The 26,557-nt window shown below is 31.2% G+C and overlaps 2 protein-coding genes, 1 long non-coding RNA gene and 1 pseudogene across 4 annotated transcripts in view; 3 read left to right on the top strand and 1 right to left on the bottom strand.

The window, feature by feature from the left end:
• Positions 1-359: 359 nt before the first annotated feature.
• LOC139098718 (uncharacterized) lies at positions 360-7,150 on the top strand. The gene is made up of 9 exons (XM_070650984.1): positions 360-704; positions 1,921-2,234; positions 2,352-2,522; positions 2,580-2,804; positions 4,235-4,409; positions 5,201-5,646; positions 5,715-6,011; positions 6,091-6,315; positions 6,893-7,150. Exons 1-9 carry the CDS (start codon positions 401-403, stop codon positions 7,049-7,051), a joined length of 2,316 nt encoding a protein of 771 aa, XP_070507085.1. The 5' UTR covers positions 360-400; the 3' UTR covers positions 7,052-7,150.
• A 791-nt stretch (positions 7,151-7,941) lies between these two features.
• LOC139098719 (uncharacterized) lies at positions 7,942-12,180 on the top strand (annotated as a pseudogene).
• A 688-nt stretch (positions 12,181-12,868) lies between these two features.
• The window catches only part of Reph (Regulator of eph expression), a 56,701-nt gene continuing 43,012 nt past the window's right edge, over positions 12,869-26,557 (top strand). The window contains exon 1 of one of the 2 annotated variants that reach the window (XM_070650990.1): positions 12,869-13,036. Coding sequence is in view for 1 of the 2 variants with exons in the window: in XM_070650988.1 (XP_070507089.1) it covers positions 16,723-16,788 (66 nt within the window). In the remaining variant the exon portion in view is untranslated. Of the gene's footprint in view, positions 13,037-16,614; positions 16,789-26,557 lie in introns of those variants that run through there. The other variant, XM_070650988.1, reaches the window with a different exon arrangement.
• LOC139098723 (uncharacterized) lies at positions 13,124-21,288 on the bottom strand. The gene is made up of 4 exons (XR_011545224.1): positions 21,164-21,288; positions 14,940-15,010; positions 13,630-14,007; positions 13,124-13,570 (listed from the first exon to the last, which is right to left on the bottom strand). It is a non-coding gene; the product is annotated as an uncharacterized lncRNA (long non-coding RNA).

Here is a 26,557-nt window from a genome sequence, read left to right on the forward strand (position 1 = left end):
AACAAGATATTTCCTCACATTCGCTTTTTTTTAAGACGCTCTTCAGAAATTACCAATGAGTTATCCAAACATTGAATTCTTTATGTCATCACGTGAATCTTTACAGAATATTAAAATCACATTGTCATGTTCCGTATATTAATATTCGTGATCAGGGTTGTTAAAACAAATTCTGTTTTACAGAATGTGTACACACCAGATTCTCACTGTGTACACACCTCAAAACACTCCAGATTCTGTTTTTAACAACCCTGTTCGTGATAATATTGAGGAAAAAAACTTGAAATTTATTTTTGTTCTAAAATAAATTGAAAGGAAGATTAGAATTTTTAAAAAATTCACCAGTTCAGTCAGTCCGTTCAAATAATTTGGAGTGTAAGCACAGATCCAGAAGTCAACGATGAAAATAAATTTCTGCATCCTCATCTCATTCATAAGTATCATCAATAGTCAACGAATTTACGAAAGTGATGAAGTTCTTCATTTAATTGTTGATGCTGGATACATTGGCGAGACACACAATGTCGAAACTGAGGATGGATACATCTTAAAATTACATAGAATAATTCCAAGAAATCCAAATGGAAAGAGTCCAATTCTCATCATGCATGGAATATTGGCAACAGCTGCTGATTTTCTTATCACTGGCAAAGATGTTGGACTTGCTTATTTGTTATCTGATCATGGATATGATGTGTGGTTGGGTAAGTGAGATAAAAAATTAATTTGGAATTATAGTCATGTGAGACACTTAACGATTGTGTATTTTGCGAACGTGATGGAACTTTTCAATGTTTGAAGATGAATATCCAAGATAAATAAATTCTAGCAATTCCTTTTTTCCGCTAATTAGCAGAGATTGTTATGATAATAAATCTTTAAACTTGGTTTTTTCAAGCAACAATCACCAATCTTTTAAAAATAATCATTGATGTTTTTAATTTTAGAATGTTTTTTAAGAATTAATTTGAATAATATTCAGGGGATTCTTGTTTTGAACATCTTAAAATGGAACTTTAGAAAGGCATAAACATGGGGTTGCAATCTGATGTATTTTTGCCAGGACGTTGCTGTACTTTTCTCTAGTGCATCTGTGTCCCGATAAGGCCTCAAAATGACCCGTTTTTTGGTCTATTTTTCAATTTTTTTCGGTACCTATTTGCAAAATTCTTAACGTAATTTAACTAATTCTTCGTACATTAAAACTTAAAATAGTCTGAAAGGACCTCGTTATTGTCTAATTCAGTGGTGGACATCCTTTAAGTTTCGATCAACCCCCAGCACACTGCATACGGTTCATGTGTGCCGACACACAAGATGGCCAACACTAACCTAACTCAAAAATGTCTCGATTATTACAAAAATGACCCGATACTTTACAATAAACGTCTGGTCACCCTACATCCTCCTAGCTGTCGAACATAAATATAAAACAGCAAAAAGTACGTTAAATCTAAAGGAAATTCCAAGAAAAATCCAAAACCTTGAAAAGATAAACAATAACTAACCTAGTCAATAATATTCAACCGGGAATCACTTTTTCTAAATATCTAGAATCTAGACTTAAAATATTCAAAAATAGCAGACAAAAAAAGAATGTATAATGAGGTTTTTGCTACTTAAATTAGGTGTGGCAGGATGATTTAGGAAATGCAGCATCTGGGTTCTGAAAAAAGCTACAGAATATAACGTTAATTTATTAATTTGATAAAAATTGAATACGAAATTGACAAAAAAGTTCATGTTGATTAATTTACCTGATTTCGATAAGAAATGCCAAACGAAGTCTAAGATTTATATCAATGCAATCCTATCCATTCTATGCGCTTCTATATGGCAATTTAAACAATATTATAATTTTGTTTACAAAATCACACAATCTAAAATTCAATTCCTAATCTTAACTCCATTCATCACCAGGCAATTGGCGCGGAAGCAAACATTCACCAAATCATCGAGTCTATTCATCCTTATCAAAAAATTATTGGACTTTTAGTTGGCACGAGATGGGATATTACGATCTTGCCAGTATTATTGACTATGTTCTTAACGAAACGTGCTCATCAAATATTCATTATATTGCACACTCGCAAGGCACAACAAGTTTTTTAGTCCTGATGTCTTCAAGGCCAGAATATAATAAGAAAATTATACAAGCACATTTAATGGCACCGCCGGCATTTCGTAAGAAAATCCCAAAATCATTATTTGTCTACTTTGGACTCAAATTTCTGGTAATGACTTGATATATGATTTATTTTTCTGACACATTTAACATCTTTACAACCGAAACAGTGCTGACCTAACTTTGATTCTTTTCGTTGTTGTTGTTATTATTTTTTTCTTTCAAGGACAAACACGAAGAAATCAGGTTTTTGGAGTTACGTCATTTGTTTAGAATCGGTGAATTTGTTACCACAGCTGTGTGTAGAGACATTGACCTCTTTGTATTCAGAATGTGTAAGAAAGTTATTAAAGCAGCTTTTGGTGGAAAAACTCTAAATATATTTGAGATAGAATTGGTGAGAAATTTACAAATTTTCCTAAAAACTTGTTCTTAATTTTTATTGCCTTTTTAGGAACTTATACCGAAGCTTCTCAATTTTATGTCACCACGTGTTAGCACCAAGCAATTCACGCATTATTTTCAAAATATGATGTCTAATAAGTTTCGCAGATTTGACTATAAAAGTGAGAATATGAAATATTATAATTCAACAGCACCTCCGGATTATGAGTTGAAGAACATTGATGCTCCGATTTATTTGTATCATGCTGCTTTTGATAACTTTATTACAGAAGAGGTGAGGAAAATTGTGGATTTTAAGATTTAGAATTGAAAATTGCTGATTCATGCTGAGATGTGATGATCAGAATACGATGATTTTGGTAATAATGATGCTTGGTCTGAGTGGATCTTAGTTGATTGGATAATTATCTAAATTTAAATGTATTTATCAATTTATTCGATGAAATTGGAAGTTATGGGGTCGTTTAAATTCCAAAATTTGTTTACTATATCCTATCCCTCCCTCCCGTACCCCCTAAAAAGCATAACATAATTAATGAACAGTCTCTAAGCTTCGAAATGAGTTTATTGGACTTTAGATCTACCTGACGTATTACTAAACACATGAACTATGATCATTTCGATTCGACCTTGACCCCATTTTTGGTACTTCCAAAATAATTCATTAATAATCTTTAAATCCAATCATGTCTTACTTGCCAATAATTTTCAAGTTTAAGTGGCAACCGGAATAATTTTTATTAAGCATCGACAAACATTGTCAAACACTTCAAAAATTTTGCTGATCAGAGATAAATTTGCGGAAACAATTCATAATTACCGGCAAATAAAAATTTTTGTTCAATTGTTCACGAGTTAATAAATGACAATACAGAAGCCGGCATTTGTCAACAAATATGAATTATCTCAGATCAATAAACTGATCAGGTATGGAAATTTTTTTGGAGGCAAAAAAAAAACTGGAAATTATTTTTATTTTCCGGTTTTTCGCGAGTTTGTTTATAGCAAAATGATTTGATGTTTTATTTCGATGTCTCAAGCCATTCAACGTCTCAAGGACGTGAGAGGGAATCTTTAATTTTGTTGATCAAAACTTTTAATTTTATGAATATAATTCTGGTCATTTGAGATTCTAGGATGTTCAGTTTGTCATCAACTGGAAATTACTTGCCATCAATTAGTTATAACGTATTTTTGTCCACTCGGGTGTATTCTGGTCGTATACAAATCCTCATAGAAGCCTGCCTTAACAGACATTGAGTCTTAACTCACCTAAATGAGCGTGCTCATGAATATACTCAAACATGCTTGACGGGTTATTATTCTAGTTAAAGAATCAAATCAGATTTGATGATGATTTGTCTAATTTTTTGTTTACTAAACTGTGAGACAAAGAAGATGGTTATGGATGTTCTGAATATTAATCCCAGATATAAATAGCAAATGATTTAAACATATTTATAGTTTTGCTCAGTGGCAAATTCTTGTAAAAATATTGTTGATTTCTCAAATTAAAAGCAATTTAACTTGAGAATTCTTTTAAATTATTTAAAATATTTTTCGAAATCTGAAGCCATAGTTGAAATATTAATCAAAATCTCAAATCCTGTTTAGTCTCATAATTACAATCCTATGAAAATATATATACAGAAGCTTAACTAATAATCAATATTTTTCTGCAAATCATCGTTTATTTTTTAACAGGGAGCTGCCCATCTTAAGGCACAGCTACCAAATGTACGAGATTATCGAGTGTTAAATAACTGGAATCATATAGATTTTGTATATTCCAAAAATGCACGCAATATTCTATACAAAGATATTTTAAAATCGATACAAATGCATGAAGATCAAAGAGGAGCTGAGGACGTCAATACCTAATTTTTGAAAGTCAAATGACAGAGAGTATTGGAACAACGATAAAAGTTCAATTGTGTTCAATTTGTCCATGATCTAATGTTCTTTATGAATTAGAAGATTTTTGGATGCGAATGTGTGTTATAGACAACAGGATCTGATGTATCATCAATATTCATCTTCTTATCTATAAATCCAGTTCTAACTTATATGATAGAATATCACAAATTAGATAATCGGTCGCTTGAAACTTTAATTTTGTTCCGGATTCGAAATTATGCCAAGGTCTGATGCCGCATTTTGGATCGATAAATCAACTTGTGATATTCTTGTCAATAATTAAGTCAGCTACGCATCATAATTCTCTGTCATTAAATTTTACTCACAAAAATAGTTTAGCATCACCTAAATTCCATTTCCTATAAATATATTATGTTGTATGTCATGAGTGAATGACTTCTTTAGCAAAACGTTTATCGTCATACATAAGTTATTAAGTAATTAATATTTATAAAATAAGGTGCGATCTCATATTAGCTAAAATAATAAAAATTAATTAAAAAAAGAATGATGATGCGTTGATATTAGTACATAAGTATACCTTCCTATTTTATATATGTGAAAAATGTCATGAATATGATTTTTTTTGCTTCAGGCGTTAATCATCAAAATAATTTCAATCATTACATTTGAATTACTCTGCGTACTCAGAAATGAGAGATCGAGAATTATATTCAGTCGAAGTTCAGAACCCAAATTGTAAAGAACGTATTGGAACTAAAATGTTAGGATTATTAATATTCGGGATTTTAGTTGTGAGTACGCAAGGAATTGTTTGTAATGAAAACGACAATGTGCTGAATTTGATTCGAAATGCTGGATATCGTGGAGTTGCTTATCAAACACCAACTGAGGACAGTGGATGGATTGTGAAAATTCATAGAATTTTTCCAAAAAGAAAAATGCCAAACACAATGCCGGTGTTCCTTATGCATGGATTATTTGTGAATGGAATGGACTATGTCCTTACTGGACGTAATAAAGCGCTAGCGTATCTCCTAGCTGACAACAACTTTGACGTCTTTTTAGGAAATTCTCGCGGAAGTCGACATTCACTTATTGATCATAAAAGAGCAAATTATTCAAATTTATGGAATTTTTCATTCAATGAAATTGGAAGTTACGATGTTGCAGCAAGCATTGATTATGTGCTGAAGCTAACAGGCAAATCTAAATTATTCTACGTGGGTCATTCACAGGTTAATAACTCTATTAATTGTTTTAATTTCACTTAATCACATATACTTTTCAATATCCAATGTCACAGGGTACAACAAGTTTATTTGCACTGCTTTCAACCCGCCCAGAATATAATTCGAAAATTATTCAAGTTCATCTATTTGCACCTGTAGCATTTATGAAATATCTTCCTAATCCATTGGTGAAATCAGTGATAGTTCCTTTGATTGATGTCTTAATGGAGAGACATGAAAAGTACGTAAATTTCACAAACATTTTGACAGCTGCAAGTCCTTTGTCTAAGGTTTTCTGCAATGTTGCCATCAATCCTGTCACTACTGAATTTTGCAAATCTGTTGTATTTCGCATTTGCTGGGAGAAATACGTATTATCCTGAGATAGATACGGTAAGACAAGCTATATGATCATTTTTGAATTTTAAATTAACTGTAAAATATTTTCAGAACATTCTTCCTGACCTAGTTGATCACATTTCCTATACATTAAGCGTACAACAAGTCGACCATTACTTGCAATCTTATCGAAGTGGAAAGTTTAGGAAATATGACTATGGATTATATAATAAGAGAATTTATGGAACTCCAGAACCTCCTGAATATAACATTTCTAATATTATTGCTCCAATCTATATTTATCGTGCTGCAGAGGATTATTTGGCGTCAAGAAGGGTGAGTAATTTCCTATTTGAGATTCACGGTTCGGCAAACTGTATTTCTGGATAAAGTTTATTGTGTTACTGGAAATGCTTAGTAGCATTTTTAAAAAGTTTGTTTTTCTGGTATTTACCCTCAATGTGTTTAATATTTAGCGATGATCGTATATGATGTATGATGATTTTTGGGAATTTTAAATTGCTGTCGTCAATAGGATTTGCTTTATTGTCTGAATTATCAATTAAAATTGAGGTGACTCTAGCGTTTTAGTGCATATTATGATGTATACAACAGATCGTAGATCACAGTGTCCTTTCGTCAGCGAATGACTTTAATCTTTATTCTATGATGTAGTCACTAGTGCTCAAAATGGACTCAAATTTGATATAGATTCAAATTGACTTTAATCGACTTTTTCATTCAAATTCCGAATCAACTTCGAGCTCTGATATTTACAGAAACTGACAATTTTTTTACAAAAGCTTTTAGATTAAGATCATCCTAAAGTCACACATTTTACGCACAATTTATTTACACATCAAAGCTATACCCCTAAAATTCCAGTCACTAACTTTTAAATACTAATTCACAGGATACAGAACATTTGATCGAGCTATTACCGAATGTGAAGCATAATCAAGTAATACCAAATTATAATCATGCCGACTTTAATTATGGAAGCAGATCTCGCAAAGTGTTGTTTTACGACGTTTTGAAATATATGCAATCAGAGTTCTATTATAAACATTGAGATTGTTACTTAGTCTATAATTAGTTATAAGCATCCATGACGTTTGTGATTGGTAGTGCAAGGAGACATTTTATGTTAATAAATAATTTGTAAATATTATGCAGCTAAATATGAATGTTTTTAATTATGGAAAGATAGGAAGGTTCAAAAATTTTGATCTAGCTATGTTTCAGTTACAACTTAACTTGTGTTAATGTCAGTAGTTACATTTTGAAAAAACGTAAATCATGGAACAGACAATCAAGTAATTTTCACAAATTAGCACAAAAGAACCATTTAAAGTGTTTCAATAATCTCATTCGGTCACCGTTCTACTTGATGGACACCGAAAGTCACTTAATGAAAATATGAGGAAATCAGCATTTTTAGAAGAATCTTATGGAAAAGTGCATTTGTGGTGGTTTTCTGTCTGATTTTGAACTTCTTATGCAAGTTATAGAAGAAATGCAATTTTCTATTAAATCAACTGTTACCTGGCATGCAAAGAACATGCTTACATTAATGAAAATCTTCAAAACATGTGTCATATGCTCTTGTCGTATGCTCTTTGTCTGTAAGTGGTTTACATCATTAATAAAAATTATTAAAAGTGACAACTGTAATGTTTTTACTTATCAAAATTAAATTATCATTTTAGTGTCCGAATGTTTAACTGACATCCTCTTGAATTACGACCAATTCTTCGAATACTTTAAAATTAAATTCGAATGTATACACCATAAATACATTTATAAATATGAAAAATGTAATATTTGTTTTAGGTATTAATTAAAGTTTTTAATCGACATTAATTTTAATGATTACGTTTGAACTACTCTGAGTTTTATGAGCGATCGTGAAATTTATTCAGTCGACTTTTAGAACTCAAATTGTTAAGATCGTGAAAAAAAATGTTAAGAATTTTCATATTCGGTATTTTAGTTGTGAGTACGCAAGGAAAATTGTCTCAGGAAAATGACGATGTGCTTGATTTAATTCGAAAAGCTGGATATCGCGGAGTTGCTTATGAAACAACAACTGAGGATGATAATGGATGGATCATCAAAATTCATCGAATTTTCCCTAAACAAAACACATCAAACACAATGCCGGTATTCCTTATGCATGGATTATTTGTGAATGGAATGGACTGGATCATAACTGGACGCAATAAAGCTCTAGCTTACTTTCTGGCTGATAATAATTTCGATGTTTTTTTGGGAAATTCTCGCGGAAGTCGACATTCATTATTGATCATAAAAGAGCAAATTATTCAAATTTATGGAATTTTTCATTCAATGAAATTGGAAGTTACGATGTTGCAGCAAGCATCGATTATGTGCTACGTCTAACAGGCAAATCTAAATTATTCTACGTGGGTCATTCACAGGTTAAAAATGTTAATATTTATTTTAATTTATCTAAATTACATATGATTTCAATACACAATGTCACAGGGTACAACAAGCTTAATAGCGCTGCTTTCAACTCGCCCAGAATATAATTCGAAAATTATTCAAGCTCACTTATTTGCACCAACAGCTTTTATGAAGTACTTTCCCAATCCATTTGTAAAAACAGTCATATCACCACTGATTGATATTTCAAAAGAAGAAAATGTGAAGTTTATAAATTTAACGGACATTATGACATTCGCAAGTCCTTTGACTAAGATTTTCTGTAATGTTGCCATTAATCCTGTCTCTACTGAATTTTGCAAAAATCTCATTTTTACTTTTACTGGAAGAAATACGTTTTATTCTGAGATTGATACGGTAAGAATTAAATTGATTGTGGATTTTTTTCATAAAATATGTTTAATGTTTGATTAAATTTTAACTTATTTTAATTCAGAATATTCTCCCAGACTATGTTGATCATGTATCCTACACGTTAAGCGTGCAACAAATCGATCATTACTTACAGTCGTATAGAAGTGGGAAATTTAGAAAATATGACTATGGATTGTATAATAAGCGAATTTATGGAACTACAGAGCCTCCTGAATATAATATTTCTAATATTATTGTACCTATCTACACTTATCGTGCTCCAGAAGACCTTTTGTCATCACGAAGGGTAAGAGTTAGAATTACAGTATATGCTAAGGCAGACCTCGAAGTCAAATTGAATTTTTTATGAAATCAAGTCGACTAGAGTCAACTCGACTCAACTCGACTCGGCTCGACTCCATTCAAAATCCAATTCCACTTTGAGCTCTGCTTTAAAAATTGGAAACTATCCATATTATATTTATCATTAACAATTTATCAAAATCCACGATCTCACTAACAATTATAATCTAATTTACAGGATTCAGATCATTTAATCGAGTTATTACCGAATGTAAGGCACAATCGAGTAATACCAAACTATAATCATGCCGACTTCAATTATGGAATCAGATCTCGCAAAATATTGTATCACGATATGTTAAAATTCTTTCAATCGGAACTCGACAATAGACATTAAGTTTGTGGATTAGCCTAAAAATATGAATAAAGCTCAGTCAGGGACTGTACAAGTGTTAGGAGGGTGGAACGTTTTTCTGGGGTTCCAGTACTAAGAGAACCACGATTTAAAAAAGCTAAACAAAATCTTATATAAAGCAAATTTAGTACAATTATGGCTTGTGATAGGTTATGGATGAGGAAACTGAATTTTTAATAAAAAATTTGTGTATTTTTAACATTGATAAATATGCATTTTAGCGCGATTAAGGATTTTATACAGCTGAAGCTAATCAGGTTTTACGTAACAGATGGATGTCATTAATTGATTTAATTCTTCAAAACTAGTTGGAAAATCATAAAAGCTCTCGAAGTTTCAGAATATGACGAAGGATTTTACGTAAAAGTCCAAAATTTTATGAGCAGTCATCGTTTTATATGAAAACAAGTTAATATTTAAAAGTCATTGACCAAATTATTACAAAAATACCGAACAACTTCTGTAAGAAAATGAAGATGAGCCATCTCAGCATTACATGACATTTTTACAATTTTCCATTTTTTGGGAATTTCTTATTTTTCCCCAAATCAAAATTGTAAAATTTCCAAAAAATTATATAAATTTTATGGAATCTATCGTCTTTTTATCTAGTATTCAACTTCCTCGTCTTGGTTTTTTGCGCGATATAAAAAAAACTTGACAGGTTTTTGAGCATAAAAAAATCCGCGATTTTTGCTTAAGCTTAGAATTTTTCAGAAGTTTAGTATAATTCGACGAGACAACAATCAAATCTATTTCTTATTGTGAATTTTTTGGAATTGATCATCTTTATAGGAATAAGAATCTTCTTCACAAATTAATTAAGAGATTCGAAAATCTCGGGTTTCATATTCCATCATCAGATTTATTTGAGATTTAGTCAAAAAAGTTCATTCAAATAAGTTAAAGATGTTTAAAAAAGTGATATTCGTGATTTTAATTACAAATTTAGAAGGAATATCGTCACAAGAAGATGACAATGTCCTGAATTTGATTGAAAAAGCTGGATATCGTGGAGTTGCTTATGAAACACCAACTGAGGACGGAAATTGGATTGTAAAAATTCATAGAATCTTTCCAAAACGAAGAATGGAAAACACAATGCCAGTGTTCCTTATGCACGGCATTATGACAAATTCTGTGGATTTTGTTATCACAGGAAAGAATAAAGCTCTGGCATATTTTCTAGCTGACAATAATTTCGATGTTTTTATGGGAAATTCTCGAGGTAGTCGGCATGCATATATTAATCAAACAAGAGCAAACTCTACAGATTTATGGAAATTTTCATTAAATGAAATTGGAAGTTATGATTTGCCAGCAATGATCGATTATGTATTAAATTGCACAGGAAAATCTCAATTATTCTACATTGGACATTCACAGGTGAAAATTCTTATATTTTAAAATATCCTTAAACCTTTCTAAATTTCATCTATTCTTCACAGGGGACATCAAGTCTACTATCTTTACTATCAAACCGTCCCGAATACAATTCGAAAATTATTCAAGCTCACTTCTTTTCACCTATAGCATTTATGAAATATCTTCCTAATCAATATGCAAAAAAATTAGTTCTTCCATTCTTAGATATATGCGTTAAAAATAATGTTCCGTATTTAAATTTTACTGAAATTATTGCGAGTGTTAGTCCTATAGCCAAAAAACTTTGTAACGTAACAATTAATCCTTTTTGGAGCAGACTCTGTATGGATATAATGTACATATTTGCTGGTAGAAATAAATATAAAACGGAGATAGATTCGGTAAGTTTGAACATATTCATTAAAACTTTGAATTTAATTAAATTATTATATCATTTTAGGACCTTCTGTTAGACTTAACTGATCATTTATCTCCATTGTTAAGTGTGCACCAAATGCATCACTATATGCAGTTGTTTGCCAGCGGAAAATTCAGGAAATATGATTATGGACGAAAAAACATGAAGATGTATGGAACTATAGAACCTCCCGAGTATAATTTATCAAATATGAAAATGCCAACTTATTTTTATCGAGGAACTGAGGACGCATTAGCATCTAAAAAGGTGAGATTTAGGAGAACTACATGTAGTTGCTAGAGTACTGTAAGATCGTCGCTTTGACGTTAATGTGTAAGTTTGTCCTGACGATCCGAAAACGGTGCAATGACATCAGTGACCTAAATGGTATAGCGTTGGCCTTACGTGCCAAAGGTCCTGGGTTCAATCTGGTCTTATGACGTACTCGTGTCTTTGCAATGTGCAAAGCTTGTAAGTGGTTCAGAGACCACTACAAACATCTTGGTCTAAACGGTGTGGTATAACAGATTAATAATTTCAGTGCTTTCAGCTCATAGGGCTAGGCCCTTCAAGCATTACATATACGTGACGGCCTTGACGACTGCATAATGTTGCTAGGATAAATTACTACAAAATACTGAATTAAATGAAAATGTAAGCATTAATACATTCTATAACTTTTAATTCACAGGATATAGATCACTTGATGAAACTGCTGCCCAATGTCGTGTTTAATCGAATAATTCCAAACTACAATCATGTGGACTTCAATTATGGTAGCAAATCTCGACAGATTTTATACTATGATGTATTGAACTTCATTAAAATTCAGAGCAAAATGACTAATGATACTAACTCAAATTACTTATAAAATAAAACTATGTGAATAAAGAAATTTATATAATTGATAAATTTAACTAATAAAAGATTTAAAACTTAAAAATTAGTATTTTTAATTCATTTGGTATTGATAATTGACAAAAGGGCAGCCAGCTTTAGAGCCAGTTTAAGACACCAACTGATTATTACCATGGATTACCGTACTTTGTGTGCTATCTCAAAATTCAGGTCCCGATAATTATAGAATCCGGTATTAAATTTCCAGGAATAACTCAATCCATGTCCAGAAAGCGAGAAAGCATATTGTACTGCCAGCAAAGTAAGTAAGTAGACCCAAAAATTATTAAGGCGACAACTGAATAAGGACCACGGATCCCATAGATCTGTATGGTATGCTTTCTCAAAATTCAGGTTCCGACAATTTTAGGAATAGTGATCGAATTTTCAAGAATAACCCGATAACTATACTGCATATTATGCGGCCTTCTTTTAAAAATAAAATCATTGCCTGAACAATAACAGCAAGTTAAGAAAAACACCTTCAAAAAGTCGTTATAGCACAAACATTCAAATAAAAAGTAACACAAAAGAGCAACACGTGGCGCAACACAAAACTCATTCATAAAATTTTATGTCACATTCCAGTGCAACACAACCGCTTTCCAACATTCCAACACACGATACAGAAAGAACGTAGAAAGTGAAAAAAAAAATACGCACATATTTCGATAAAAGCAAACAACAAAAATAGTCTGCCGAAAATTTTCTCGTGAAAAGTGTTGAAATTTGAGGAAATACAATTTAAGAATATCAAAATCCGTACAATAAAGTATTTAAAAATTCAAAAATCACCAAATTTTAAGTGAATTAAGTCGTGTAGTTCCACAAAACAGGTAAGTTTAAAATTCTCAAAGTCACACAAATAAAAAAAAAAAAAAAAGTTTGTTGTTGTCATAATTGAAAATCATATGTCGGGAGAAGTCAATGTAAAAAATGTTTAATCAATAACTTGTACGTGATTCAAAAAAATGTCAAACTTATGACAATTAAGACCAGCCTTAATAATCTAAATTCTGATGAATCCAGAGCAAATTAAAGGATATAAAATTTCATAAAATCTACACAAAAAAAAAATAGCCATAAATAGTTAAAGCATATATCCCCATAGAATATCTCATTACTATTTTTTTCTACGCATGTCAATAAAGCCGTAGTATTTTTCCAATGAAAAAGAATAAAGAAATAAAAAAATTTTTTTTTTTTACAACAACTTCCAACACATTTTTTTTCTGTCTCTTTCTCACTCACTCTCTCCACGAATCCGATTGAATAGTAAAAATTGTATTGCTGTCCTACTTCCACACTTCATTCACGGATATTTTTTGTTTCATTCTCCGTGTGTACTTCTCTCTTGCTGCTGCTTATGACTGTAAAGAATTCTTTCATATATATAATATGTAAGAGTATTAAGAGGATCTTTACGTACGTGTCCGTCTATTCGGTTGGGGATTTTTTTTTTCATTGATTTTTTCTGCTCCTCATCTTATCACCTTTATGCTGCTTCTTGCCCTTGAGCTCATCAGCCAGTTCTTTTATCTTCGCACCAGCATCCGAGCCATTCTCAACACCCAAAAGTTGAAAGCATGTCGAACGAAATTTCTCATTCTTTGTTATAATGAGAATATTCTCAATGGCTTTTGAGAAACGCTGACATAAATCGACACTTGATGTTAAATTGTTACGTTTCACTTTCGGTCGTTTCTTACTGATTTTATTATTCTGTTGATTTTTCATGATCAGGGTTTAACATTTGTCGAGGTCGTTTTGGTGTTGTGTTGTTCTGCGTTGCCAGATCTGACATTTACTATAACGAGTAAATAATGAGTTATATTTTTTATTTGTACATATTTTCGTGTGTGCATTGTTGTTGTGGGTGTGTAAAAAATGAGAATTAAAGACCAACTCAGAGAGAGAAATGAAGCCTTTTTTTATTTGGGGTTTATACGTATTGATAGTGTCGGTATTTAGTAAATATGTAGATGGTGGACAATTTATTGAGAAACTATTAATGTATAAAAACTATTAAGGTATACTGTTAAGGTATACATTCTAGTTATTGAGGAACTATTAAGGTATATTTTACTCAATAATTATATTGAATCAAAAATTGCTTCATTTTAGCTATTTTACGTTTAGCTCAGCTAGCTAATTTTGAAAAAAATATTTTAAATCTAATTGATAGCAATTTGAGTAAATATAAACCCGAGAAAAGACTGTCAAAAATACTCAATAACTTGTCTTTAATTAGTTACAGCGTATCCCTAATAAACAATTAGAATCCTCACACAAATGAGCTCGTTCATGAGTATACTCGATCTAGGGTTTTCAATCCCGGGATTGATTTAAATGCAATCTCTAAATTGAAAACCCTAGATTGAGTATTCATGAACGAGGATGAATCCCGGGATTACATGAATTTTGATCCCTGGATTGAAAACCCTAAATACCCACTCAATATAATTGAGTATTTTCAATATTGTGAGCATACTCATGAACATGCTACTTGTCTATTGGGTTATTGTTTGTCAATTAGGAAAATGTTTAGCGCTAGTCAAGTAGTAACTCAACTAGGTTTAAAGAAGCTTCAGAACTCAAAGTCCGCTAATTTTTTGCATATAGTCTACTCGGATGTGAATATTAAAATTTCAAGTCGACTTCAATTTCATGAATTTAATGAATCGTCCGATTTACTAACTATTTCCCATTGTCAAATCATATTTAGGGCTGTTGACTCACTTATCTAAATAGCTGTCGTCGTGGCAAATATTGGTTGTCTCTGGTAGCTTGGTCAAAAGACAAAATGTTACCTAAAATTAGAAAATAATTTAATGTTAAAAATTAGTTTAATAATATAATTCTATTTAATAATAGGAATAAGGCTGTTTGGACTTAATTTTATCAAATAATTATGAATTAAAATGCTAAAACCTACATAGGTCTGCTTAGACTATGTCAGTTTAATTTAAAGTTTCAGTATGAAGCTTTGTCAAACTAGGAACTTAGTTATATAGAACATTATGAAATCTAGATCAAAATTCCCAAACAACACAACATGTTCAGGACCACACTACGCAACGTTGCTGTATCAACGATAATACGCTAAATTGCCCTGACGACAATATAAAGGCCAATTTCAACCTACTTTTATTTCATGAAAATTGGGTTCCGAAAATTGGGAGAAAAAGGTTTCCGGAAGATGCCGATTTTTCACGTTACGTAACAAGTGGATCCCCTTCTAAACCCAGAACAATTATAGCAAAAATTATCACAAACTCTAAACGACTCAAGAATTCTCCATAAATATATATATCACGAGTATTCAGAGATTTTTTTACAATTATATATCTCACATAGGGATTACTCTTGCATACATATAGCAATTTGCAATAATTTAACTTTTTTTTTATTTTATCATGTTGCAGCATGTCTCACTCACTCTCTGTTATTGTTGTTGCCTTTTTTTTATAATATTTCGCTCAATATACATAATGTGTCGTACACACAATCGTATCGTAGTCACCAATATCGTCACACAAAAGTATGATATAATAAAGTAGAAACACACGGAGCAAAAAAAGGGAAAGAAAACAACTTCTCTGTTTCTATAAAATTGAGAACAAGCGAGAGTAATCTACCGCATACACATCAGAGTTTTCAGTTTCGGTGAGAGAATTGTGTCTGTATTCATCATCTGGATGGACGATATTTTTTTTTTTTCATTATTTTGTGTGTTTCTTTTGCATTTTTGTGCGAGAACATGAGCAACTATTTTATACAATTTTTTTTTTTTATTTGACTCGAAGAACTGGTGGAAAATAGTTCAGAAGTGAGCACAGCTCAGCTAGACGGGGGACAAAAAATAATTTTTTTTTGTAGACACAAAATTATAATAAAAAAATTTAAAATTGAGTGAAAAAAAAAGTGAAATAAATTTGTTGTGAATTAAAGGAACACAAAAGTTAAAAAGTTTAATGCAAATTTCAAGTTGTGTAATTGAAAAAAAAGTTTTTTTGCTGTTCAATAAATGAGCGAGAGAGAAAGAGAGAGCCGGAAAAAGTTGATTAATGAACTTCTAGGCAACTTTTTCAATTTTTTTTATATAAAAATTTAATTCTTAAAAAACTTTTAATTTACTGCGAAATTTGCAAAAATAAATTTTAAAAAAAAGGAAAAATTTTTTATTGTGTGATAATTTATGCATAATTTTTGTGGGGAGGAAAAGAAAAAAAAGTGGAAAAATCTGAGTACTTGAGAAAAATCAATAATTGAGACATTAAAGGAAAAAAAAGAAAAAATGTTGGAGCGGCTCAACAAAATTCCAAGTGTGAATTTCAATTGAAAAACTTGATTTTTTTTTTGTTATTCTTTTTTTTTGTCTGTGCGAAAAAAAATCTGCTTTTTGACATTTAATTTGTTATTTTAATAAAATAAAAATAAAAAATAAGAAATCCTCAAATATCGATAAAATAAGCAACAACAAATAAAAGTGAATTAGTTATTTAAGAATTTGTAATAAAAAATGTTAAAATATTTAACGCACAAATTAAAAACTCAATCAATTAATGAGGAAAATTCAATTGAAAAGGTAAAAAGAAAAACTTTTTTTTTTTCATAAAATTCTACAACAACAAAAAGTAAAGAAACCACAAAAAATCGGCCATAAAATGTCTGGTGCATGAAACGGGCAATAAAAAGTGACTTGGAGAGAAAAAAAAAATTATTACCACTCATAAAAATTTCCCAACCCCGCCATAATGACATTTTTTTATTTTCATACTTTAAGCTGATTTTTTGCTATTTTGAGGCTTTTTGTGATTTTTGTCCTTATGTCTTTCGGTCTTTCGCATGACTAACTATGAATATAGAGCTTTTTATTATACGATTGTTAATTAGGCTATTTGAATACGAATTAATTTATTAAATCAATCTACTGCTACATTTTCTGTCGATAAATTGAACTAATTGACACTTAGTCATTGTGTCCGTACTCTCAAAATTGAGTTAGAGATCAAAGGAAATTAAAAATTGGTTATGAAGAAAATAACGGTCAAAAGCAATTCAAATTTAATTTTAAACAAAATAGCGATCAAAAAGAATTTTAAAATAACGGCCAAAAAAAAATTTGAAGAATATCGGTCAAAATAAATTTAAATCAATTTAACCGGTTCAATCGTTCATTAGTAATTCAAATTTGTTTTAGTCGTTATGTGTTGTGGAAGTAGAAAATATTCAAACCAGAGGTCGAAATCGACTTGAATTCGCTACGGTGCTCTTGAAAACCGAATAAAATTTGGATGGATTTTTTTCTGTTGACACTTGTGAAGTATAACATTTCATACAAATTTCAATCGGTTCTAAACGAACTGTGACGAACTTAATTTGGGTTCGATCATGATTTAAACTAATTTGAACCGGTTCAATTCTTTAAATTATTTCAAAATTTTCTCAATCGTTGTTGTCGATATGAAGAAAATTCAAACATAATTGAACCGGTTCAATCATTCAAATTATTCTTAAGCGCTACTTTTTAAATATTTTTCTGCCGTTATTTTTTTAAATATTTTTCTGTCGTTTTTCGATTTTTGAACTAAATGATGAATTAGCTAAGCATTTGAACCAGAGTTGCAAAACAGGCACTTGTGACAGACAAAAACCGTACAAATTCTCGATAATGTGTATGGTTTTTCTTACAAATCCATACAAATTATCAAGAAATTGTTAGGTTTTTACCTGTCACTGGTAACTGTTTTGCAATTCTAATTTGAACTGAACATGTCCCCAAAAAATAAAATGCGCTTTCCATCCACACCCCAACCAACCACAGCCATTTAAAGTTTCCTTCTTCCTCGGCTTTTATGCATGTTTAGTGAAAAATTGTGAAATTTCTGGAGAAGAAGCAAAAAATACATGAGTGAAAGAGAGATTGTATGATTATGTCATATAACTTTTAAATGTGCATGTATTTGTGCATCGACTCAACTCTTATGTACAATATTTCTGTGTACGGAAAAAAAAAAGTTCTCTCGTAATAAAAAAAGGCAACAACAACAACAAACCAGAAAAAAAAGAAAAATTGCCATTTTGCACGTTTTCCCGAACATGACTTTGAAAAAAAAAAAAAATTCTCCTTTTTGCTCGAATATCTCGAGTCGGGGTGGGAAGCGATTCATTCGAGCAAAATTTCTTTTACTCAATGGAAAACGCTTGAAGGTTACAAATGCGACGACGACGACGACAACGACGACGAGGGAAGAAAGCGAGCAAGTTCGATGGCGTAAAGGAAATGAAATAAAAGAAAGAAAGAAAGAAAAAAACTACAACTTTTTTTCACTGACTTACATTCTTTTTTTTTTTTTTGTTTCGTTCCAATATGTCTCGTGTTTCGTGTGAATCGTTCCTAGTTCTAGCTTTAATCGCTGATAAATAATTGACGATTATTGTCAAATTCCTTCCTAATTTGAATGCTCTATAATCTTATTTTTGGATATAAATTCATTGTCTATTATTGTATTGGTGCGATTTGTCGGTGAAAAATTTCTTTCGGGTTTTTTTTTATTGTTGCTTAAATGACAGGGGTGATGGTGATGTGGATTGGATTGAGTTGTAGGTGAGAGTTATTGTCGGCTAATTTGTAAAGTGATAGGGTGAGATTGACAGTAGTTTATAGTGCAGTATTGTCCAAACTGTATTGTGCTATGGACACATTTTGGTAGTACGTCACAACCGAAACTGCACACGACATGCGGTTCATGACATGCCACGTAACACAGTTTAGACAAAATTGTTAAAATGAGATCAGAACCACTACTTTGATGACATTACTGTCTGAAGCCTTCAAAGAGAGGCTGAAAGCTACATTTTCACTATTAATTATTTGAAAAAGGACAATTGACTCTCCTGTCGAAGCCTGTGTCCACGATCGCAGAATAGATCGATGTTGCTGCAATTAGATACCGAAATAGAAAACCGTTCCGCCATCGAGCCACTTCAACTTATCCTTAATTCGAATTTTTATCTACTGATCGAAATTCTAAAACATTAGATATTCATTAGTAGGCAATTATGCTTAGAATCACTTAGAATCTTCATTTAAATAAGTCATATTGTCATAAAATGACCTTTTGCTTACTTCCAACTCTGCACAGTTGCATGGTCCAGAGTATATCAATGTAATATACCTTGCAACGATTTGTGTGTCGCGAATACACAAACTGAGTTGGTGTGACTAGAAACACCGAAAAAGCACCCGAATCCGAATAGACTTTCCTTGGATCGAACCCGGGTCTTTAGAATGTTAGGTCGACACTTAAACCACTGCTGCTTTTTCGCTGCCTCCCATTTAACCTGTCCCAGAAGTCATTATCAGCTATATTTGACTTGAGTTGACTTCAACTAACTGAATCAGAGGTTTTCTTGTTCTTAATAAGGGGGATATTGTCGATTTCATCAAGGATATAGGAATTCTAAAGTATAGGCAATGGAAATATTTCAACAGATCGATGATCGTAGTGCTACTTTGCGATAATCAAGTCCACACTATTATTCTATTCTATTCTAACACGGGAAAATTTTGAATCTTTATATTTTTTGAGTAGCTTAATAAGTAGACTGACCTTTTCCAAGTCCAAAACACACCAAAAACAACCAGAATTGCAACAAGACCCATTTAAAACAAAATTTCGCTAATCTTTACTGACTGCAAAGTGTTCAAAAATCATTCAAAAAAAACTCGTTTTCACTAGTTACACACACTTTGGCATAACAAAAAAAAAAGCATTTCAGATCGATTAATTTAATTTTAAAACAAATTTAAACTCGTTTAGTAGATAAGATTACTCCACTTAGTCTACGTTTTGTGTTAAGTTCAAGGCTTTTGTTTTTTCAAGGGAATATTTTTGCAAAAATAACGAAATTTGATTGTGAAATATCACCAAAAGTTGATATTTTGTTAGGTCTGAATAGCAGCAGATGTATCAAGTTAGATTGTGATTAATCTTGGATGCTTAATGGTTAGAACTGTTTGTGGGATTATTGTTACTTGGGTAATCTTTAATGTGTTTTTAATCTTTTTCTAATATGTGAGAAAATTCACTCGATAGAGAGTGTTTAGGTAGGGAATTCTGGCTAGGGATGGGCGGAATACCGGCCAAGCAGGTGTCTACACCCTTATAAGAACGATATCCAGAATCCCTACCAAGTTATACCAGTCTATACTCCTGTTAATAGCACACAGACAGTTCAAAGTACTTCAAATAGGAAACTAAAGCCTTCAAGCACCTTCAAGTCTCAAATCAGTTCAAAATTCTTAAAATTTCAATTCTGTCACGCATTTTTCGCAAGAAATCCATTCAAAACCCCACAAGACACAACACATTCACCATTCAACTGACTTAAATTAATGATAAATTCCGCAATATCTTAGATACAATCTGTGAAATGTACGGCAGGTTTACGAAGCAAATATAAACTTTTTTTTGTGGTTTGAAATTCAATTAGATACGGTGTTTGTTCACTCGAGAATATAAGCTAGTATATGCACACCCACAAATTCTATTGTCTTCTTATAATAATAATTAAATAAAAATGAATATATACAGCTTTTTTAATAACAATCATGTTATTTCTTTTTTTACGTATAAAAAGGAATACATAATAATAAAATCGATATCAAGCGCTGTTTGTTGACTACGATGAATGGATTTTTGCTTTCAATAATGTTATTGTGATGAAATTTACATTAAAAAGAAATGATGACTTTCAAGTATTTTTTCAATTCTGGATCTTATTTTTTTGAAAACTCACTGGATCTTATTTTTTTAGTCAGCAATGTCATGTTAATGCTCTTGTTAGCATTAAATTATGAGACATATGCCAATTTAGTCGTTAATAATTCATAATTAGTCGTAAAAATTTTTCATCGCAAGCCACAATATAAATTTTTGATATTTTACAAACCTTACAGTTGTTATTTTTATGATCCTTTATGTTTATCGTCTCTTATGGTTGATAATGATGAGTTTGTTGTCCAGCAATATCGTCAAAATACACTTAAATCACGAAATTGTTAATTAAACTTTGTCTTATTTATGTTTGAGAAATTAAATATTACTGAGGGGACTGAAACTTTTTTTTTTGTATGAAAATGAAATTTTCAGAATTTTTATGATTTATGTTGCTTGTTGTGTAATTTTATGTAGATTACTGTGATCACTAATGAAATATTGATGTAAATAATGGTCTTGTTTGTTGTAAAACTGTCTATAAAGTGAGATAATTAATGATCAACAATAAAGTTCAATTCCGAGATGACAAAATGTTTTCAAAAATTGAACAGCCGTTAAAATTCAAAATTGAAAAAGTCGTTAAAAATTTTTATTAAATATCTCAATCAAGACATGATATTTATGGCACATAATCAATCAAAAGGAAGAATTTTTCATGTTTTCATTCTGCATTCTCTAGTTCTCAATCATATTGAACCTTTTCATAGTTGTTTATCATAGTTAGCTGCATTTTTTCGAGCAGCCATTCACTATTATTGATGTTATTTTCAAAAAGAAGAATACGATGTATATTCAATACAATATAAAAATAAAAATTATTGTCTGATTGGTGTATAGCGAAATATATCTAACAAATCATTATAGTTTAATTTGCAATAAATTTTCATTTATTATTTCGAACATTTTCTCGGTTGAACAATAGAGGCAAAAGCGAATGAAGCTTTTTGCAGAAAAAAAAGCAATCAGTGTATATGGCTTCAGTGTGGAAACAGTGAAATGTTTATGAAGCCAACACAAGAGAATCCGCATATAGAATTTTGAGATTTATCGCACTGTAAGTAAGACGGGGAGTAATCAGGTGGGGTCAGACTCCTTAACCATATCATCCAAAATACCACTGACTACATCCCATATAGTAAGACACTTCACGGTATCCATAATAACAATAATAATGTATTTTCAGATCGAAACAACAAAAAAAAAAAAGAGAGGAAAAAATTATACCGTAGAAATAATTTTTATTTCGCCTAATACGAAAATCGTGATCACGATAAGTGTATTAAGAATATTGTAAAAATATATCTATATATACTACATTATGAGCAAATTATTGAGAATTTTTATATAGTGACCAGTCAATTGGTATACGTTAAGAATACTCAATGGTGTCTATAATAATACAATGGTGATTTATGTCTACTTATACACACGGCTGTTAAAATCGCGGTTTAAGTTTGTTAAAGGGGGATTAAGTGTTGTTGAAATTGATGGATTTACTGCCAATAAATTGCTTGTTTCAGCTGTTGGAATTTGAATTTTGTAACGTTAAAGTTCAAAATTTCAAGATTGTTAAAGTTCAAAATTTTGAACCAGAAAAATTTTAAATTTTTACCGTTAGGGCTCAAATTTTAAACCAAAAGTTCAAAAATTGAACAAATGAAGTTCAATAAAATTTGAAATTTAAACCGTTGAGATTCAAAATTAAAAATCAGATATGGTTCAAAAATTGAAAAGTTGAGGTTCAATAAAAACAGTTGATGTTCAAAACTTAAATTATTGAAGTTCAAAAACCAGTTAAGTGGTCATGTTCAAAATCGAAACAAAATTGAATCTTGAGTGTTAAAATTCAAAATTCAAAGTCTTGAAGTTCAAAATTCAAATCCAGCAAAGTTTGAAATTCAGACCGGTTTGTTCAAAATTGAAATTATTTAAGGTTCAAATAGTACAGTCGATATTAAAAATTATGATCATTCAAGTCCAAAATCCAGTAAATCTTGAAATTTAAGCCAAAATTCAGAATTCAAAATCAGCAAAGTTTGAAATTCAAACCTATACCTTAGGTTCAAAATTGAACTAATGAAATTCAAATTTTTGAAATTCGCTAAAATTCAAATTTTTAAAGTTCGTTATAAATTCAAATTTCATAAAAAAAGATAAAAATTCAATATTTATTTACGTTACTTATAGAAGTTAACCTGTAAAAAAAACTTTTTCCAGCTTTTTTATAACTCTTAACCTTTGTTTTGATGTCCATCAAAAATTTCTCAGAATCAACACTTTTACCACTCATCAATAACCCCCTACAATATTTTTTTACGATTCCATTCTTTAAGTACAACTATCAATTCCATTCAACTGTAATTTAAACATAGTAATTGTATTGAATTTCACTCGACTATCTCTGACTGATGCACTTTTAGAAACGTTTTGTGGTTTTTTTGGTTAATGTAAAACAATAACAGACATAAAAGCTTCTCAGAAACTCACGACAAAATCACCTTTTTGTCATCTACAACTAAGAATATTTATACAGCAGGTGCAATCATATTTTGGGTAATAATTTCTAGACTTTAATAATTGACTTTTATTTGACATTCGGTAGATCTCTCGTAAATACTACAAAAAGAATTAAGGAGCGTCTCAATAATTCATGATTTTTATCAAAATTCAATACATTGTCGGGATTTCCGAGATTTTGTTTAGTTTTTGAAAGGTGCTTTTCAACCTGATTGTTATTTCTGGATGTTACATAATACTGGATGCGGTTGTTTTTTAACGGGGAAATCCTTTTTAATTGAGTAAATTGATAACTTAATGATGATTTTGCAGAAATTAGAAGTCATTTTTAATGGATTTTTGGTTTTATTTGGTTCTATCGAGTTTTATTGTGTTTAATTCGATTGAATTAGTTCCTGTTTAGATTAATTTGATTAGATTCTATCCAATTAGGTGAATATTAGATTTCAAAGTATTATTTACACTTTGTTAGACTAAATTCAGCTCAGTTAAGTGAATATTAGCTAAATAAGTATCAATTCAGATCAGTTAGGCTCAATTCAGCTCAGTTAGGTTCAAATCGGCCCAATAAGATTCAATTCAGCTCAGTTGAGTTTAATTCAGTTCAGATGAGTTCAATTTTGCTCAATTAGGTTCAATTCAACTCAAAAGGTTCAATTCACTCAATTTCAATAAGGTTCAATTCAACTCAATTGAGTTCAACTCAGCTCAATAAGGTTCAATTAATTCAATTAGGTTCAATTCAGCTCAATTAGGCTCATTCAGCTCAATAGGTTCAATTCAACTCAATAAGGTTCACTTCTGCTTAATTAAGCTCAATAAGGATCAATTCAACTCAGTTGAGTTCAACTCAGCTCAATCAGGTTCCATTGAATTCAATTAGGTTCAATTCAGCTCAAATCAGTTCAATTAGGTTCAATTCAGCTCAAATCAGTTCAATTAGCTCAATAAGGTTCAATTCAACTCAACAAGGTTCAAATCAGCTAAATAGGATTTAATTCAGCTAAATCAGGTTCAATTTAGCTCAATTCTAAAGCCAATTTAGCTAAATCGTATTCAATCCATATAAAAACCTGACAAACCATCTCTTTGCCATCCAATTAAGCCATATCATAAAGACTTAAACACTAGTTTCATTACTAAAAGCTTCAAAATTAATTTTACGTCTTAACTAACAGTCTACTTAATATTATTTTCCCTCCTTTTTCTTCCCCGATATAATATTTCATCATCATCCAAAGAAGAATTCTTTGATACAATTATTGTAAAAGTACAGAACAGTTTAAAAATAAGACGATTTAACAAGAAGAAGGATAAATATAAAAAAAAGCACAAAGCACAAAGGAGAAGGAGATAGAAAAGAGTGTGAGTGAGTGAGAAAGAAAAAAACAATTATTATTTATTATTGAAACAATGTATCATTATATTGCCACGCTTGCTCATTTCACTGCAATGAAAATTTATCGGTTTTAAACCTCTTTCGCTTTGAACCATTCACTTCTTAGTACCCGTAGCTGCACAATATCTTTGATTGTGCTTTTGTATGCCATTTTTTATGGTGATAATAGGATGATGTTGTTGTGGTTTTGTCTGGATGTCTGAATTTTGTGGTCTGAACAGGCAGCTTGACATCATGTCTGTCTAGGTAATAACCAGACTTATGGTCGATTATTGACAAATTTTTTGCAATGTTCTGGATGTCATCAGTTGATCGTTGTTCTTTCTTGTTAACTTACTGGTACCAGGCTCCGACTTGGAGTCTAGATTGCTACAAAAGGCTTTTCATCTGACTTTATAGCTGGCCGAGTCACAAAGCTTGTACAAATTCACAGTTTTTGCATCTAACTGGCATTCCTTCATTACCGTCCTACGTGATGTTGTTTTTGGAGCACCAGGACGCCTTTTGTCCTGTGGATCGTAGGTCTAGCTTCATATTACTTAAAGCCATAGACATTATATCAAATTGTCCACTCTGGATTCGATTGATTCTCAGAAAAAGCTAGTTCTTTGCTAATCCAGAGCTATTCTTGGATGGTATGTGGCACCAACAAGGACAAACATTGTGGGTTGGTAATTGTATCGTGCCGGCTTAATGCTAAGTCTTTGGAACCCATAGAGACAGTGTAGAACTGTATATTGACAATTGGCAAAAAGCAGCCATCGATAAAGCCAGTTTTATGCGTCAACTGAGAGAAGCCATGGATTTTTTGCAGATCAGTACGGCCTTACTTACTTCGCACAGCTGATCTGTCCGGCCAGAGAAGTAAGCAAATAAGGGAATACCCAGAGAAGGAATACACCTGACATTTGGTCAGCTTCTGAGCCAGACTTTGCTTTTCCCAATCTCCCCCACACATCCATTAAATGCGCCTCACTTAACCTCTTTAAATTGCCTCTCTACTAAAAATTTCATTATTCTGACTTTTGAAATATACAGTGAACTTTTCGTTAAAGATATTTAAGGATTTATATCGTACCATTCTTTCCCTTCACTTCCACTATCGCCACTCACAAGAACATTCTTATTATTATTTAGTTCATACGTACAATTTTATACTAAATAAATATATATATAAAAAACAGCCACAGAGTGAACAAAAAAGAGTATTTTTATTTGCTTGCACTGCAGGATGCGATTTATGGAGCAAGAGAGGCAGAATAAAAAAAAATGATAAGAAGATTTCGTAAACGTTTCCTGGTCATTAAACGAATATTTAAGTGTACATATGATATTGGGGTCGATTAAATGTTGCGGAATGGTTTATGAGGTATGGAGAGTCAATTTGTAGATGCAGGAGTGATCTATTGACAGTAATAGACAGTTAACTAAAGATCCAGTGAGGTTAATTTGTGAATTTTGAACTTTAATGTCATTTTTGACATGAATTCTGCAATTTTGAATATAAAGTAGTCTTAAATGACAATTGTAATTGTCACCTAACATCCATAACATACAGGAGTGACCTATTGACACTTACAGACCGTTAACTAAAGATCCAGTGAGGTTATTTTGTGAATTTGACATTTTAAAGTGATTTTTATCATAAATTCTGC

The sequence above is a fragment of the Chironomus tepperi genome, unplaced genomic scaffold (assembly GCF_022539635.2).
Source record: "Chironomus tepperi strain 1889 unplaced genomic scaffold, CSIRO-AGI_Ctep_v1 contig_451, whole genome shotgun sequence".
NCBI lineage: Eukaryota > Metazoa > Arthropoda > Insecta > Diptera > Chironomidae > Chironomus > Chironomus tepperi.